This window comes from Zonotrichia albicollis, chromosome 10 (assembly GCF_047830755.1).
Source record: "Zonotrichia albicollis isolate bZonAlb1 chromosome 10, bZonAlb1.hap1, whole genome shotgun sequence".
Classification (NCBI taxonomy): Eukaryota; Metazoa; Chordata; class Aves; order Passeriformes; family Passerellidae; genus Zonotrichia; species Zonotrichia albicollis.
In genome coordinates, this window is record NC_133828.1 from 28255269 (window position 1) to 28274262 (window position 18994).

Sequence of the window (18994 nt, forward strand, 5' to 3'; positions counted from 1 at the left end):
CATTTCTGATTTATTTGAACCTTTTCTAAAAGGCAACAGTTCTTTTAAAAGAAGAACCTTCTGTATTCTTGAACAAGTTCATGTGGAAGTTGCTATGTATGCTTGTTGTTTCTACTCCCTGACAATTTGAATATATTCTTTAATTATCTGTATATAAACTGAATAATATAAATTTTTAAATGTGTTTGTAAATGAAAATTAGTCCGTTAGATGACTGCCCTTTACTATAAACTTGATGTAGCATCAGAGTAGAGGAAAAATTGTGTACGCTCAAGTTAAAACAAAGTATAAAATTGAAAAGATAAGTGGCATAAGTAGCCTGAAGTAACTTGAACTTTGTGAAGCAAAAGCTAGCTAAGAATAATTTTATTTTTCAGGATAATGAAAATTGTACCATATAACAGTTTCTTAATGTTTGTGCAATTAGGGTGTGTACGGAAGTTTAAATGCTGTAGAGGCAGTACAGAGAGCACAAGAGGAAGAATCTGGTGGAACCTTCGAAAAACCTGTTACAACATAGTAGAGCACAACTGGTTTGAATCATTCATTGTCTTCATGATTCTTCTCAGCAGTGGTGCTCTGGTAAGTAGAGCTTGCACCCATAGAAATAGTACCTATAAAAATGTTTTATCTAAGTAGTATTATAACACATGAATTCCTTAAGAATAAAACATTGAAGTTGCATTTGAAGAAAACTTCAAACTAAATTCCCAGAATATTTTGTGTATTACATTTAATTTAGATTACATTAAAATTTTGATGAATGCTAGGTGACGTGTGTGTTTATGAAAAGGATTATGCTAAAAAATCTTACCTAAGAAATTACAAAAATTGTGAAAAGGGAAATGTATGCATGAAAAAATTGTTCTACTTAAACAGAAAATTTTCCCCCGAAGTAGATACTGAATTAATCATGTTCTTAGTTAATTTTTTTGCTACAGTTTTAGTTGCAGTATTTCTGGACTGTTACATAGGAACTCTTGAATTTCTTTTTAGTATTCTTAGGGACATTTATTGCTTCACATATTTGGTTTCATTTTGGTTGCTAATTGACACGTGATTTGTTATATATTGTCTTGGTCTCTGCTCCAGCACCTAAAGCACCAGGTCCTTTCCTTCCTTCTAAACTGACCTTGGTGTTTGCAGGGTAGTTTCTCTCACTTTTTCCCTCAGTGCTCATACTGCTATGCAGTGCTTTGCCCTTCCTTAAACATGTTTTCCCAGAGTTACTGTCAGCTTCATTGTTGTGCCTGGCTGTTCCCCGTGTGGGGTCAATGGTAGAGCTGGCACAAAGCAGTCCCCTGGCCTCTTCTCACAGTGGCCACATCTACAGCCTCCCACTACTGAAACCTTGCCATCAGCTCCTGCCACAGGAATTCACTGGAGATCATCAGCATAATATCTGGTCTCTTGTTAATTGAAGTTGATGTAATAATGAGAGTGGCTTCTGACCAACTTGCCTGGGCTTTTCAGGTGAAAAATTATAATTCTGTGTTGAGTAGTATTGAAGTTTCTAAAAATCTTTTGGGCAACCTCTGACTTTTTATTGTAATTACATAATAATAAAATAAATAATAACAAAATCTAAAACTCAGAAAGAATGTAATTGTAATTTCTGTTATTTTGGTTTTTCAAGGTAAAGCATATAAAGTTGAAAGTGATTTTACTTTGCTGTTTTCATTTAGTTCTGGCTTAATTTGTAATGTTCAAAGGCTTTTCAATATCTGACTTATGTGTAACCCATTCTTTACAGGCTTTTGAAGATATATATATTGAACAGCGCAAGACCATAAGAGTCCTGCTGGACTATGCTGATAAAATCTTTACTTACATCTTTATTCTGGAAATGGTGCTAAAATGGGTGGCCTATGGTTTTCAGACTTACTTCACTAATGCTTGGTGCTGGCTGGACTTCCTGATTGTTGATGTAGGTACTATGTTTTCCAAGGAGTCTGTTTCTGTTGTTTGGGCAGGTTGTTTTATGTAGCTTCAATCTGATAGAGATATAAGCAGTGCATAATATAAATTTGGTTTAAAGGAAGGGAAAATACACAGTGGTGAAGAAGACCCTGCTGCAGTTATCCAGTGTGTAACTAAATCTGCCTTTGTGCTGCCATTGACACCACGTGTTCTGTGTTTTACTGTGCGGGGACCCAGCTGGTGAGGGAGCACGATTTACAGATTTGATTTCAGTCTGCTGGATGTGGCAGCAGAGAGCAAGGAGGACACATTCACAGGAAGGGAAAGGGGAATTTAAATGAGCACTTGGGATTGAGCATTTGATCCTGGGCTTAATGGGGCACTGACAAAGAACTGCAGGGGAGAATTGTTTTTCAACAATAACATTAAAAGCTAGTGTTGACATTGCACTCCAGAGAAACTAAATTATTGACATTGCATGATATGTTCATTTAAAGGAGTTCTTTCTTTTTGTGAAAATGTTGGACTAGATATTCAACAAGTAGACAAAAGAAAACTCTATTGATTGGATGGTACCTGGAATCTAGGACAGAAATTTTGTCCCTTATAATTAGAATTGAAACTTACCTAATGCCTTTTTTAAAGTAGGTTTTTTTAGAAGGAAAGGCACAAATGGAGTTTGTTATTTGTATTCCTCATTTAACTGTGCTTCTTTTTTCAGTGGATCCCCATTCTTAGCAAATGGACTAACTCAGTGACTCGAGAAAATATGCTATATGCTTTTTCTGGGAAATGCAGTTTCCTGCTTTTTACTTTCATGGCCTCTCTATTTCTTCTGTTGTGAACTCTCAGTTAATAGTTACACCAAGAATAAAGTCAATAAATTCCCAGAAAAGATGTACTGACCTGTAAGAAACTTAGCAAGTGTAAAGGCCCTCCCCTAAGACTAAATTTTCCAAAACAAGATAACCTTAGTACATAAAAGGACAAAAAGTTAGGACTGTCTTTGAGTAAGGCTGAATATATATTTTTTGTATGTTTGCTTTCTTTGTGGTTGCTATAGCATTCTGATTTTTCTTTATTATAACTTAAGTGAAAAATTGTGAAAATTTTGTAATTAATGGGAAATCAGAAGCAATCATCTAGATAGATTCTGTCACCTTTCCATAAAATTGTTGATGCCATGTTTTAGACTCTTTTCATACTATGAATAACCAGACAGTATGTTTCCAGAAGTTTGTGATACGTAAATTTTGATTTTTTTTTCCCATTACAATGGTCATTGGTAAAAAAGAAAAAAAAATAAAATAGAAATAAGTAAATCTTTTACTATTTAAGGAGTATTCAGATTTAGTGTCTCTTGCAAGCCTGTATTGGGAAATGATGATCTTGAATTCAGTTTTAAGATCAAATCTTCTGATTAGGCATACCGTGTATCTGTGTGGATAGGTAAGGGCTCTTCATTTTTTTAGCAATCTTAGTGCTTTCATGTAGCCATCTTAATCTTTTGTTTAGTGTGTCTGCATTTTGTGGTCCTACAGCAGCAGATTATATAACAATTTGTGTTGGGGGGCACCACTGGAGGTTTTCAGGTAGCTCTAACCTCAAGGTTAGACAAGACAGCTCAGGCCGATACTCTGTTTTGAATGGAGAATGCCTTACTTAGCAATGCAATTTCCAGTGTTTGACCTCCTGTATTGTAGACCCACTTCTTCCACCCCTAAAGTCATGGTGCTCTGCTTGGCTTTTTTCTGATATTATTGCTAGACTTACTTGCTATTGTTTTCAGCCACTAACAAGGAATTATAATTATTTCTCTTCCTACTGGTTTAGCGTGCAGGTGCTGCCCTCAACTGCTTAAATAGATCTTAGTTTTATTTTTCTGTCCTATGCCTTTATCCAGCTAAGCACTGAACAAATTTGCCAGTACCAATCAAGTTAAATTATCACTGTGAGACATTTTACAGAATCTTTTCAGGCAAACTGTTCTGTACTTAGCAGCCTAAGCTCTCCAGCTGTTCCCTGTTTGGGAAAGGACTTACGGTATACAGACAAAAGTTCTTACCCATTGTGATGTTCACAGTTATTTCAGAAATGGATAATTAGCCCTGAAACAAATAAAAAAGCTCGTTTTGCTCTGCTTTCCATGTGCAATTACAAATGGTATCACAGAGAAGAGCAAAGATGGGATTGTGTCATATTTGGCAGCTTGCTGGAGCTACCCTTAGAGGAAAGAAATCTGCAGAAGACTTCCTCGTGTAAACACAACAGGAGATAGCCATCTGGAGGGAGGGGTTCAGTGAGGACACAAGTCATTGACTTTCACTGGAAAACAGCAGGAAAATCAACTTTTGAGCTGTTAATCCAGCTGTACTGAAGGTTTCAAAAATTCTTGTGGATTAAACCCTTTCTTCCACAAAAGTAGGCACATTAATTGTCCAAAATACAAACAATTTTTGAAATCCAAAGATTTTTCCAGTTTATGATAACAGTGTACTTTTGTGAAATTATATTATTTGATAATTAGAAAAACAAAGTTGAAATGAAGCTGAGGTTGGGATTCTGTCTCATGCGCATCATTACAGGATGTTTTGTAATATTTTCCCTTTTTTCTTTTTTGCAACACACCTTTTGAATTTTCCAGTTTTCTAATGTTGTATTTAGGATTTCTATGTATGTAGAAGCCAGTTTATGGCTGGTATCACAGGCTGTCCAAGCCACAATCAAACACATGAAGGGTGAGGAAATTACTTTTTTAAAAAATAACAATATACATACGCACATATCCACAGATAGTATTATGGATTAAAGTGTGTTTTTGTTCAAACTATTCTGAAATTTACATGTAATATTAGACTAATTTTTTTTCTTTAATTTCTTTTTCTCCTTTTTATTTTTTTAAATTTATTTTCGCTGAAAAATTAGGGAACTTGTGAATTTTTTTCCCAATATCCAGATCAAAATTTTTCCCCTCAAGGCATTTCTATTTTGAAGCTACTTAGAAAAGTGCTTTTGTTTTGTTTTGTTTCTTCTAGGTCTCATTGGTTAGCTTAGTAGCTACTGCCCTTGGTTTCTCAGAATTCGGTGCAATTAAATCTCTCCGAACATTAAGAGCTTTGAGACCTCTAAGAGCTTTGTCACGCTTTGAAGGCATGAGGGTAAGGAAAAAAAAAAAAAAGGAAATAATGTGTAAAACAAATCCCTAAAAATATGCCAAATTATAAAGGCATGGAATAATACTAATTTAATGTCTATTAGTAAGGCCAGCAGTAACATATTTGGTTATATGACATGCATACATGTATTACTTTTCTATTTGCATTACTTAAATGTAATGTAATGCTTTACATTAAATCATCTTCTAGATTAAAAAAATAAATAACTCTTGTGTTGTTTTTAATTTTTTTTTTCTGTGTTTGTTGACTAGGTGGTTGTGAATGCTCTTACTGGAGCAATCCCGTCCATCATGAACGTACTTCTGGTTTGTCTCACATTCTGGCTAATTTTCAGCATCATGGGAGTAAATTTGTTTGCTGGCAAGTTCTATCACTGTGTTAACACCACAAATAATGAGATGCTCTCACCAGAACAAGTCAGTAATAAAAGTATGTGTGAAAATATGAACAGGACTACTGGAAGTGTTCGGTGGAAAAACGTGAAAGTAAACTTTGATAATGTTGCAATTGGTTATCTTTCTCTGCTTCAAGTGGTAAGTGCATAAATTTTCCACCTTTAATTTTAGTGGTGGTATAATTTAATTCCATAATTTTCAATGTTATTTTAAAATAAATAAATAGATATGGATTTGACTTTATAATTTTGTTCTGTGGAGCTAATTAATGTTGCTTATTGTAAATGTGTGATACATTCTCTGGCCATTTTGGAAGAGGAGGAATATGTAGTATTTACATGACGGATAAAGAGTTGCTTGGCACCCAGCTGCTAGTACCTTTTCAAGTGCTATGGAAATACAGTATGTAGCTAAAATATCTGGTTAAAAACTGCAGCTAGATTTTCTTTATCTGTTAAGTCTTATTGACTAGTATTTTTACCATGGTTGTCATAGATAGGTTCTAGGACTTATCTGATCTTCAAACAAGACAAGTGTGGTAGATTTCTAGGCATGAGCCTTTTTATAGAAAGTATCTGTAAATTGCCAGTAAGACATGCATATATATTTATAATTGAATGCATTTGACAAACTGCTTCTCGGAAATTTTTTGTACTTGTAAACAATTGGTAATTATTCTGCCTTTAAAAATTTCCAACTGGTAATGTTTAGTAGTTAGTATTGTGCTAGCAGGCTGCCATCTGTTTACTTCTGGAGGTAACAGTAGCTGTTGCTAAACAGCACTGGGCAATTGCATAAATTACCAGCTTAGAGAGTGGCACTGCTTTTAGTATTTGTAGCATGTACTGCACCCACAGTTCACCTGTGTAAAGATTGCAGTTAACATCATTCACACTTTTCCTGCCCTCAGAGGAAGTTTGATGAGGACCCTCTAGAAGGACTAATAATTGGTTGGATGGCTGTGTGGAAAGACTTACAGTCAGTGGCTTAGTGTAAGTGGTGTCTCTCAAGGATTTGCCCCAGGACCGGTACTATCTGATAGCTCCATCAATGACGTCAGTATTGGAATTGAGTGCACCCTCAGCAGCTGGCAGATGACACCAGGCTGAGTTTTGTGATAGGCTTAGATGGCACACACATTGAGGAGCTACTGAGTCCCTGGGCAGCTTCACTCAGTCTCTGCTTGGAGCTCCCTGTTTCCAGTGGAGTGACCCACACCATCCCTGTGCAGGTGGACTAGCTGGTCATGCAGGTTCCCTGTATCCTGGCACGAGAGACTTGGCTTTACTGGGATGTCACATAGCACAGTGCCTTTCCTGTCCGGGTAATGCTTTACAGATGGCAGCCAGCACATCACTGTTCCCTGGGAGATAAATCACTGTCTTTCTGGTATGATGATATTGACTGCAATTCATCTCACAGAGAGTTTATATGAATTTCCATGAAGATTAGAATTTATGCAGTGTTTTTTAAGAATTGGGGGGAGATAATCTGCAGCAATGAACTTCCTGTGAATGCTTCACTCATAATGCACCAGACTTCTAATACTTTCTTTATATTTATAAACAGAAACACATTGCAGAAGACACTGGTTTATTTAGAATGTTCTCAGAACTGGAGCTGTGATAGAAAATATTAACAAATTTTGTTTTTAGGCAACATTTAAAGGATGGATGGAGATTATGTATGCTGCAGTTGATTCTACAGAAGTGAGTGCAATATAAAATCTACTATGTAAATATAAAATTTACTGAGGGAAAACAAATCTAAGACGCATGTGAGACTTCTTGAATGGTAGTTGAAATGATCTAAAATATAAAAATTAAGTGTAAAGCCCTGATGAATTTTCTACAATCTATGCCCACAAAGTGCTTATACTTTTATCAAGTAACAAAAATTATAGCTGTAAGCTACATAAATTACTACTAATCTAATAATTCTTCTGTAAAAATCCAAAATAATGAGATCTGGTTTTCTATTAATTTATGTCTGAGATTGTACAGATCAGGAAACAAGTTTTTTCTGTGTCCTCAAAAATAGCCCAAATAGTCAAGAGGCATCACTGCGAAAGCTAATCTAGAGCTGCAGACTCTGATGATCTCAAAAAACAAATTTGCTACTTTTTACCTATTTTTCTTTTAATCTTGATATTTGTTTGCATCTCTCCTCAATCCAGCTCTTGATTTGCATATAGTCTGTAGGAACTGAATTGCTTTTGAGATTTGTACATTTCTGACAAATTTAGTAGGACCTACATGAAATGTCAAATGTCATCAAGGAAAACAGAGAGGGAAGGGATGGCAAGTCCTGCAATGTGTGCAATTACAGAAACCTGTATTAAATAGATTTTCAAGTTCAAATATGAGGCAAGTGTAGCATATGCTCCAAAAGAGTTGGGTTTACCCCCCTGTACATCTGGGTGCAACTTCTCCTCCTGCTCAGGATCTTTGATTTGTCTTAACTGTTATTTGTCATGCTTTGCTGTTTTCCTGTGTTATATAGGTAGAGAAACAGCCCAAGTATGAACACAACCTGTACATGTACCTTTACTTTGTGGCCTTTATCGTTTTTGGATCATTTTTCACCCTAAACTTATTCATTGGTGTCATCATAGATAACTTCAACCAACAAAAAAAGAAGATAAGTACCACATGTTTCATTTTCACAATACTTCATTGTTGTTGAGCATTCAGTAAATGTATGCAAGGATAAATAATAGTGTCTGAAATTTCTCATAGTAAAAGAGAGAAAGAAAGAGCAGTATTTTTCTGACTATTGTTCTTTTTTAATATCACTGACACTTGGGCACTTTGGGATATGAATGGGAAAAGAGCTTGTGTTGCAGCATACTGTCTCTGTGTAGTTAAACTGTGCTTTTCTGTGGTTCCTGTGTGTTATCTTGCCTTGAGGCCTTTTCTCTCCCTGGGGACAGTGCACTGAGACAAGAAGGGCTTGTTCTCTAATGATAGCCATTACGTCAGGGAGACAGCAGAAGAAATCCCCAACCCTTTCCCACTTTCTTTATGGCTCTCTTCTTTTATTCTTTATTTCCCAGTGACTGAAGTCTTCCAACAGTCACAGAATATTTCCACCATAATTATCAAATCAATTTCTTGTTTTATTTCCGAAACTCCTACTATCCAAGAAGTTAATTGTACTTGAATATTTGATTTATGAGGAGAGTTTGTTAAAGATGGTCTCTTTTGCCTTCTAAATCTTCATGTCAATATGTAGACACAGCTGAAAGTTAAACACACCTTCATTCTGACCTATCATTACTTTGTCTATAAGATTGGCACTACATTTGACAAATTCAGTGGTACAAAGTCACAGAATCACCCCTGACTCTGAAGCTGATTTCCATATGCCACTGCTTTGATATCATGCATACCTGGAATACAATTACAAACAAGTGCATGAAAGGAATAAAACACGTTACTTGAAAATATAAATTGTATTTCTGATAAGTGTTCCATGTGTGCATTACACCAGTCTAGAAATCCTTTTATTCGGAAAAGAAACCCCAGAGTAAACCCATGCTTCTGATGATCTAGGTACAGTGTAGGGGGATGATCAAGTTTCATACACACTGTTCATATATCATTTGAACTGAGATACCTATAGTCAAATGGTAAAATGCACATCCTGAAAAGGAGAATCAGTAATTTGTTTCTCTTGGTATGTTTTACCTGAAGGCATATATGCTCACAGTGTATCTTTGTACCTTTGAAACTTTTTTATTTTTAGTAGATTGATTTACAGTGTGGAGATTGTGATGCTAGATTTATTAAGTGTCTATGAAATGTGTATTTTCCAAGTTGGGTTTAGTTTTTAAAATTTATTTAAAGGAATTAATCAGGTATGTATTTTTTTTAATAAGAAGTAGATCAAACTTTTGGGGATTTTCTTTGCTCCATAATTTCTTTCATTTTTCCTTCAAGATTCATCAGATATTTTAACAATCTTTGAAATAATTATTATGTTTCGGTAACAATGTATAAGGCTGACTAAAGGGCTTTTTTAAACCATGTGCTGCAATGCTGTGAATTAATGGATATGAAGGCTTGTCTGTAATCAGATTTGGGGTTTCTTTTATTAATTTACCTTGGAGGCCAAGACATTTTCATGACTGAAGAGCAAAAGAAATACTACAATGCAATGAAGAAGCTGGGCTCCAAGAAACCACAAAAACCTATACCTCGACCAATGGTAAGAATAGTGCAATTCTTATGTCATCTGTATTTGGAGAGAAATCTCAGTGGTACATCAATTATAATAAAATTTCTCCTTTAACTCTTAAATGGTTTCAGCCTAGTTAGTTACCCCTTCATTCTGAATTGAAATGTACACATGTTTGTTCTGCAGGAAAAATCTCTCATATTTGTTATGCCTCAGAAAACAGAGAGTCAAAGAACATGAAGAAATATATAGGCTTGTTGAGTTTTGAGAGAAAAACTTTGAACTAGCATATAAGTTACTGGACAATAGTTTACTTAGATTTTTGAGCCTTTTGCTTGGTTGTATATTTTGGGAGAGGAAGAATGAAATGGGAGGGAAGAAACAGATGTTTATTACATAAAAATACTATAACCTTTTCTTTTTTCTTCCCTCAGAACAAGTTGCAAGGTCTGGTGTTTGATATTGTAACCAAGCAACTATTTGACATCATCATTATGGTTCTAATCTGTCTTAACATGATCACAATGATGATAGAAACAGATGACCAGTCTGAACTGATGCAAAATATTTTATATTGGATTAACTTGGTCTTTGTTGTCCTTTTCACTGGTGAATGTGTCTTCAAAATATTTTCACTCCGTTATTATTACTTCACCATTGGCTGGAATATTTTTGATTTTGTGGTTGTTATTCTTTCAATAATAGGTAAGAAATTCCTATGTTCACAATGAAATATAGTTATATGTGTATTTAATGCTTTATCAAGTTGTGCAAAAATTAGAAGAGTTAATTAATTTCAATTTCTCTTGATTATTTTACATTTTCTGTGGAAAATGTAATCTGTGTTAAAAATTTACTTTCTTAATTTATTTTTATGTTTTTCACAGGTATGTTTCTAGCTGAGGTGATAGAAAAGTACTTTGTGTCACCCACTTTGTTCCGAGTTGTACGACTTGCCAGGATCGGTCGAATCCTGCGCCTCATTAAAGGCGCTAAGGGAATCCGCACTCTGCTTTTTGCTTTGATGATGTCTCTCCCTGCTTTGTTCAACATTGGGCTGCTGCTCTTCCTGGTCATGTTCATCTATGCCATATTTGGCATGTCCAACTTTGCCTACGTCAAGAAGGAAGATGGGATTGATGACATGTTCAACTTTGAAACGTTTGGCAACAGCATGATCTGCCTGTTCCAGATCACCACGTCCGCTGGCTGGAATAATTTGCTCAACCCAATTCTAAACAGTGGAGATCCAGACTGTGACCCCCATAAAGATCATCCAGGGAGCTCTGTGAAAGGTGACTGTGGCAACCCTTCTGTTGGGATTTTCTTCTTTGTCAGCTACATTATCATATCCTTTCTGGTAGTGGTGAACATGTACATTGCTGTGATTTTGGAGAACTTCAGTGTTGCTACTGAAGAAAGTGCTGAACCCTTGGGTGAGGATGACTTTGAGATGTTCTATGAGGTTTGGGAAAAATATGATCCTGGTGCAACACAATTCATAGAATATAGCAAACTGTCTGATTTTGCAGCTTCTCTGGATCCTCCTCTTAATATACCAAAACCAAACACAATTCATCTCATTGCAATGGATCTACCTGTGGTGAGCGGTGACAGAATTCACTGCCTTGACATCTTGTTTGCTTTCACAAAGCGTGTTTTGGGGGAAAGTGGGGAGATGGACACCCTCAGAATACAGATGGAAGATCGGTTTATGGCATCCAATCCTTCTAAAGTCTCCTATGAACCAATTACAACCACACTGAAACGAAAGCAGGAAGAAGTTTCTGCCACTATCATTCAACGTGCTTACAGACGTCATCTTCTGAGACAGTCAGTAAAGAAGCTTTCATTTATGTATCAGAAGGATGGGGGTGATCAGCTTATCAAAAAGGATGTGATTGTTGGTAAGCTGAGTGAAAATTCGTCTCCAGAGAAAATTAATATGTCTGCATCCACCACAGCTCCGCCTTCTTATGATAGTGTAACAAAACCAGAAAAAGAAAAATATGAAGATGACAAATCAGAAAAGGAAGAAAAAGGAAAAGATAGAAGAGGAAACAAAAAATAAAAGACACTTTTATCCATGATGAATGTTTGCAAGCTTGAATATATGTTTTTGTCAGTAGCACTCTTACTGGAGGATTATGCCAAAATTATAAATTTTTACATATTTACCCACTACTGCAGACAGTGCCTGAAGAAAATGATCCATCACTAGTAAACCCTTGGTGGCAACAGGGAAACAAACTTGCAGAACAATAGTTTTGATTATCAGCTGTTACTAATTGAGAGGAGACACAAAATTTCTACTTGGAATATAGGAACCCTTCAGGGGTCCTAATAAGGCTGTATTTTTGTGGAGTAAGTGTATCCACTGTGTACATTTCATCTCTTTTCTGTGTTCCACGTGTGTCAGTTCTTGTTCATGATTTCATTTGCTTTAATAACATACTGCTTTATTAGTTCTGCTGTGCTGAGAAAAAAATCTAAATACTCTTTATTTCGATAAACACTAAATAATACTCTTGTGTGCCGAGAAACACAAATGTCAGGAATATGTAATTATGGCATCATAATATGAACATAGTTCTCTTCAAGCCACTTCTAAATGCAAAAAGCCAGAATTCCAGATTACTAAACCTCAGGGTGTAGATCAAAGAAGCACCAAACTATAAAAAAACCAAGAGTCCAGATAAAGAATTTGTCAGTAAATCAAACAAGGGAATAATTCTCACAGAAAAGAGATTGGTAACTTAGCCTTTAAGTTTAATGTATTTATTTTTATTACCTTTTAGTAGTTTTTCATTTTTTGTACTGTCCATTTCAGATACAAATAAATTATGCTACATAGAGCTCCTGCTTGGAAATTGTGAAACTACTAAAAAAATTACTTTCAGTGTACAAGATAGCTGATAATTCCTGAAACATTCAAACAGTTCTTTTCACAGAAGAGCTACAAATGACAAATTCTGCCCATAGGAAATTATATCTATTTTTTAAATTGTATGTTTGACCTTGTAGTATCGTGAGTAGCTTCCATACTTTATTCCAAAGTCTGTTGCTACACTTCTCATTTCTCATGAGTGTATCCCACTTAGGAAAATAAAGCTATGAGTGTAAGTTGATAGCAGAGTACCTTTGGGGACAAATGCTACCTTAATATGTACCTCAGATTTCATTTTCTCTACTTTGCAGGGATGGATCATAGCAACACAAAATATGTGCATGAAAGAGGTGGTTTTGACGCCCTCTTGGCAATTTAGACAGGTTTCCACTGTAATGTAACCTTCCATAGAGAGCTGAGATGACCAAAAAGATGTAGTGAAATCAGCTTTGTCCTGCACTGGGATTTAGATGATTTTTTTTTGCATTCAGGCTGGCAATATACATGTAAGTAAAATACCCTCTGTTATTTAATCAGTTGTTTTACACAGTGGTACCTTTTTGAACAAGGAGACAATGACCTAATTACCATATATGTGTCACATATGTACCCTAGTAAGTTAGCTTACAACATTTCAGTAGATATTATGATATATTCTGTGATACTTTAAATAATTGGAAGCTCTAACTGATGCATGCTTGCTGCTATTATCCTACAGCTGTTAAAGTTTAACATGGGAAGAAATGTGAATGCTAAAAAGAAAAACTGTTTGACAAGACCGTCATTCCTCATACCAGTAAGCAATAGTTTGCTGCTATTAAAGATTTTATTTTGTGTGAGTGTTGTAATCAGCAAATATGCAGTAAGGTAATGGACTATACAGGACAAATAGATGGCTTAAAATATGGGGCTATAAGAAAATTATAATGTATATCTATTATTTTTATTTTAAGAATAGTTTATTTTATAACATTTTTTACTCATTATAAGAAATTATACATATTTTCCTGTTGTTATTAATATTTATTGCTGTCTGTCTTTGGCACTTTACTGTTAAGAAACATAATATACAATGTGTAATGGAAAATTTCTGCTAATTGCTTTAAATAGCTTTTAATAAGAAATAATTTTAAAACAAATGGACAGTACAAATTTTTTTTTTCCTGATCTGTTGGTAGGTCTTTTTATGTGAAACAAGATAGAAGGCCTTTTTTTATGTTATCCTGTCTATTGATTTTCAGGGATCTTAGTCATAGGAACATTGCTTTTTCCCCAGAGTTAATATCACACTGTCTGCTTTGCTTATTGGTGCACACTGCAGTAGAAACACTTTAAATATAATTTGTTATTCAAAAATCTTCCTTCATGAGGATGAATAGTGAACTTGTGCAATGGACAGTGAAACACTTTGCATTTCTTATAAAAGAACTAGAATATTGATGGGCTCCTGCTTTTATGGAAATTATTGGCTCGTAGTATACTGATGAACTGCATGCAGGAAGTTGTTTTACCAAAAATAATTACATTGCTAACAACCCAAAAGAATAAAGATAACCTTTTTATGTAATTATTTTAGTCTTTGTCTTTTATTGTATGAATTTTATAAATATTAACAAGTAATGGTTGGTAAAATTAAGGGGGAGCCGCTTCAGCAGTGAGGTGATCTAGACTTCTAGATCACGTGTTGCTTCATGACTTAGCTCAGTCTCAACTTGTCACTATCAAGGTGAAATGAAATGCTGATGTTGTCCTGACCAGAGGAGGTTTTCTAGAATTCAGAAAAAATAATGTATTTCAACTATGTGTCTTTTTGCCAAATTTTTGACTTGTCCAGTAAGAGCTCTAGTGATATTCTCTGTTGGGCAAGTCCAGTGTGGGATGGCTCCACAGCTGCTCCTGCAGACACTGCTCACTCTGGGATAGGGCAGCCTGGATCTGTCACCAAAATAACCCCATGGGAGCATAACAGAGTTGCTTTAATTCCTTTCTCTCTGAAGAAATCCATCCTTGCCCAGAGGAGGGAACAGGAGCTGTTGGAGGTTTTAGGGGCCGTGTCACAGCCGTCGTCAGGCAGCCGATGCCTTTGCAAGGCTTTCGGGCTGGTCCCTGGTTGGAGGTTGCTGCGCACAGGTGGCAGGATGAGGGACTTGGTGTGTGTGCATTGGACCTGGGCATGGGGTGATTAATGCTTTTTTTTTCTTTGTGTGTGTGTGTGTTCTCATTTCTTTTGTGAAGAGAAGCTGCTGTATGCTTGGGCCAATATAACTAATAGGAAAAAACACTGAACTATGCTATGCTTTGAAGGATAATATGCATGTTTTTAGTAGCTATACCCGATTTGAATTAATATGGATGTTTTTTTCAATCCAGAATACCTAATATTTTAATATGGCAGTTGCTAATAATTTTGTATTAATGTAATAATGTAAATACTTTAAAATAATATTATACTTTATACTCTTAAATTGCTGTTTAAAGTTAAGTCAGTGCTGGATGGGTGTGTAGGTAAATTAAAAAATCTATGTGGAATAAGCATAAAATATTTATGTAATAATTTTTCTACAAATTTGGTAGTGCACAGGAATATATAAGGTCATTTATAAAATAATTTTACCCTATACAATTTCTATTATTTTTAAAGTTATGACTATTGAAACAATAATACAGCTGGAGTCACTCCATTTTTAGTATCTTAAATGCAATATCTCAGACCTTTACCAAAAAAGTAATATATTTTTGGATTCCAAGTGTATATATTTGAATAAATTTGGATACTTCTGTATTTCTTTGAAATCATTCCAGTATACCTTGAAGGTAAAAACCTTATGGAAGACACAGTTGACTTGCAGACTTCCTCCTTAACCCGCAGGTATGAAATAAATCTGTGCTTTAGTTTTGATACCAGACAGTGGTTTCAGGTAATGGATCAGTCATAAATCATTATGCAAAACATTAAACAAAATTCCTAGAGCAATAGGCCACTCCACTCTCTTATTGTCCCAGCTCACAGAGAAGGAAAAATTAGTAAGAAAACCTCCTTTAAAACTACCTAAGAATAAGCTGTCTCTTACTAATCCAGTAATATTGGTGTATTTTACTTTTTGAAAGTGTCATCAACCTCCAACTCCTCTCCCCACCCTCCAAAAAAGCCTCAACTATTCCTCAAACCTGTATGGGAACATAAAAGTGAAACATTTTTGGAATTTTTCAAATCCTGGTCTGGCTCAGTCTTGTAACAAAAATGTTTCACTTCTAAGGACAAGACGTCACTTCTAAAGACAAGTCCCGCGTCCATCATACCGAATCACCTGTAAAAACGAAAAAGGGGGAAGATAGCAGGGGGAATAGGTAGGATATTGCTTCTCGCTTGTTTTTATAGACACCTAAAATAGGTTCGGGGGTAGTTGGTATTTTCAGGCAGGAATTTGCGTGAATTCCAGGGGCGGTGGGAGCATCTCCCGGCGGGTGGGGCGGATCGGAGCCGGGCGCGCCCGCCCGGAGCCACGGGCGGCACCGGCGAGCTCCGGCCGCGGGCACGGGCACCGCCAGAGCCCGGCTGGCACTGAGGGACCGGGCTTGTGCTCGGTGCAGCCTGATAATCCCTCTGGTGCTGCGGAGATGGTCACTGTCAGCACTTCTGTGACTGAAACAGCCGCTCCTTGGGTTTCAGTTCTGTACCCTGTAGGACATGTGGACCTATATCCAGACCTGATACCACGTCGGTAACAACTGCCGTGCTCATCTGAGCTTACAGCTACAGCTGAAGGGTTTGATGCAGTGAGGAATCCCTCTAATAGCTTTAGGTTTACTTTTCTTAATAGGCATTATTCATCTAATCCTGTGGTGCACCCCTGAAACAGCCCCAGCCTTCTAAAGAATCATATATGAAAGTATCTGTGCCATTTGCACTTCATTATACATATTACATATATATATTTATATATATAATATGTATAATGAAGTATTATTAAACATGCAGGGGATTTTTTTGGAGATAGAAAATCCTTACGATATTTATTCTATAGTATAGATTCAGAAAGGCTTATCTAGCTCACTAAGGCATTAGGAGAAATAATCTGAAATCTCTGCAGTGTAGGAATATTTAATGGCTCACAAACCTCTGCATTAGCAACATCTTTTTCAGTGGGGGATGGTACCATTTCTTTCATCCTTAGAGGGCAACTAGGTTTTGTCTGTGTGATACAGCATGCAGGTTCTGTCACTCAGCATATTTAATTTTCCTCCCTGATCAGTGGGAGCTGTTGCACAGTGGAAAGAAACATATTCTAGTGCTTGCCTTAAAAAAAAAAGACTGCAGTGTAGCCCAAGCAAAGTAAACTGCGGCACATTCTCATCCCTCTGGAGAGGAAAAATTGCATGCTGAAGCACACATGATATCTGCTGCAAGAAAAGCTTTTGATGAAAATAAGGAGTGGCATTTCATAAACAATTTATAACAATCAAACCCTGCAGTTCCAGACATGCTCTGCACTTCCATTTTCTATTATCTTAAAAGCATGTTACTTTCTCTTTAACAGCAATCTTGATAATCATCTATGTGGAATGTGACGGCTAATTAACAAGCAGCACAAAATATTTTTCAAACAATGTATATCTGAAATGGAGTGTAATAAACTGTTTTGATTCCCAAAGTAGTAAGTATCTGTAACAGTCATGCTTAAAAATGGTCTGAGAATTACATGCTGTATTGCTATTTGCAATATTGTTTTATAAAAAAGTCATGCTTGCAGATACCATAGCAACCCATCATGTGATACTTTTTGATTGCCAAGCTGTATAGTAGCTTTATATTAATATTCTGCAGCCATACTTGCATTAATATCTTTATATAGTGAATATTAATATCTTTATATGCCTTTATGTAGTGTTTAGTGAAAATTGTCGCTATATCAACAACATAATGCAAACTGAACTATGCCAGCAGTGGTCTCAGGCAGGCCAAAAATATAAAATAATTTCTCCAATAATTGACATTGTGAACACCCTTTCCCTTGTCTTAACTTCTTCATGGCCCTGATGGTTGCCAAATGTGGTCTTACAGTGATTGCTGCAGCATTGCTGCAAATACAAGTAAATTAATTTATACAGATGGAAAGCAGATGCTCATGCTCTAACTGTATAACATTGGAAATTGGATGTGATTTCTGTGATTCTGAATAGGAGGGCAGAAAAATGCAGGCTCCTGATGGCCTCTGTCTGGAACTGCATGTACATCCAAAAAAAAAAAAAATTCCAGAATGATGCTAAAGAGCCCTGTGGATTCACCAGCTTCACCACTCTTTCTCATTTATTGGAAATCAGTTAATTGAAATTTCCTTTACGTATGTTGCATCAATCTTTTAGAATTCTGTTATTTTTATATAAAGACTGGAAGAACAAGGAAAGAAGAATGTTTGCTTTGAAAAGATAGTAACCAATGACATACGAAGACAAAATAATACAGTGTTGACATGATTTTTTTTACTTGTATTTCAGGATTAAAACAGTTTTTCACAGTTAAACTCTACTACATATGAGGAGAGCATCCAACAGGAAATTTCAAAAGCTACATAGAGGAAGTGACAGGGAAAGAAATCACTGTGCTGATATTACTTGCTGACAGGTTATTAATATAAAGTCTTTTGCAGAAGTTAATTGGAAATTGATGAACTCTGAAAATAAAAGATTGTGCCACAGAACATGGAGTAAGAAAAATCTGCAGCAGAATGCAATTAGAAATTACTGTCTTACACATGAAACTGTTTTACTTTAGTGATTAGAGAGAATACCTTATACTAAAAGCTAGGATCAAAAAATAATTTATGTATCTGCTAATACCCAAAACACATCTATGTATATGTACCCTATTTATTCACATCTATTGCTATATAAATGTCTTTAATAATATTTCAGTTTAAAAATTCTCAAAATTTTCTTAAGAAAAAAAGAGAAAAGGCATAATAGGAAGGCATGTGGATTGAGTTTTTCTGTATGACTTGGTACCTATTCACATTTCAGCTTCCCTTTCACTGTTCCACTATCAGTCCCTTTCCATGAGATGAAGGCTTCACATGGCAATTTAGACTGATGTGGTGGAATGTACTCTTTTTAAAAATCCCTGATGAAGAAAAATAAAATGCCTTTTCTCCTCTGAAGAACAGAAAAAGGTTGAGTTTCAGGTCTCCCTGGCATTGTCAGTAATATGCTGTCCAAAAACCACTTGTGCAATTCTTGGCTTTTTAAAAGTTCTGTATTAAGTCATAGGAACTGCATTTGAAAGGTTTCCTCAGTATTTCTTCATACAGAGGACACAGAATAAAAAATTAGTTCTTCAGAGCTGCATTTAGTCTGCAACCTTTTTGCCTCTGGTTTTACAGGAGTAAATTTGTGGAAGTCTAAAGGAAGAGAATGTAAGTTGGTAGGTAAGAGCCTATACC

At 35.8% G+C, this 18994-nt stretch overlaps 1 protein-coding gene and 1 long non-coding RNA gene across 4 annotated transcripts in view; one reads left to right on the forward strand and one right to left on the reverse strand.

Moving 5' to 3' along the window:
- Positions 1-18994, forward strand: part of LOC102061715 (sodium channel protein type 2 subunit alpha) — a 69301-nt gene that overhangs the window by 46260 nt on the left and 4047 nt on the right. For 2 of the 3 annotated variants that reach the window (XM_074548560.1, XM_074548561.1), the window contains 9 exons: positions 428-582; positions 1754-1927; positions 4956-5078; positions 5348-5629; positions 7147-7200; positions 7994-8131; positions 9596-9700; positions 10105-10375; positions 10558-14124. In XM_074548560.1, the coding sequence (XP_074404661.1) occupies positions 428-582; positions 1754-1927; positions 4956-5078; positions 5348-5629; positions 7147-7200; positions 7994-8131; positions 9596-9700; positions 10105-10375; positions 10558-11741 (2486 nt within the window). In that variant the 3' untranslated portion in view covers positions 11742-14124. Of the gene's footprint in view, positions 1-427; positions 583-1753; positions 1928-4955; positions 5079-5347; positions 5630-7146; positions 7201-7993; positions 8132-9595; positions 9701-10104; positions 10376-10557; positions 18980-18994 lie in introns of those variants that run through there. The other variant, XR_012581978.1, reaches the window with a different exon arrangement.
- LOC106629262 (uncharacterized) overlaps positions 1-18994 on the reverse strand; it is a 71857-nt gene that overhangs the window by 32798 nt on the left and 20065 nt on the right. The gene's annotated exons all lie outside the window — the stretch shown is intronic.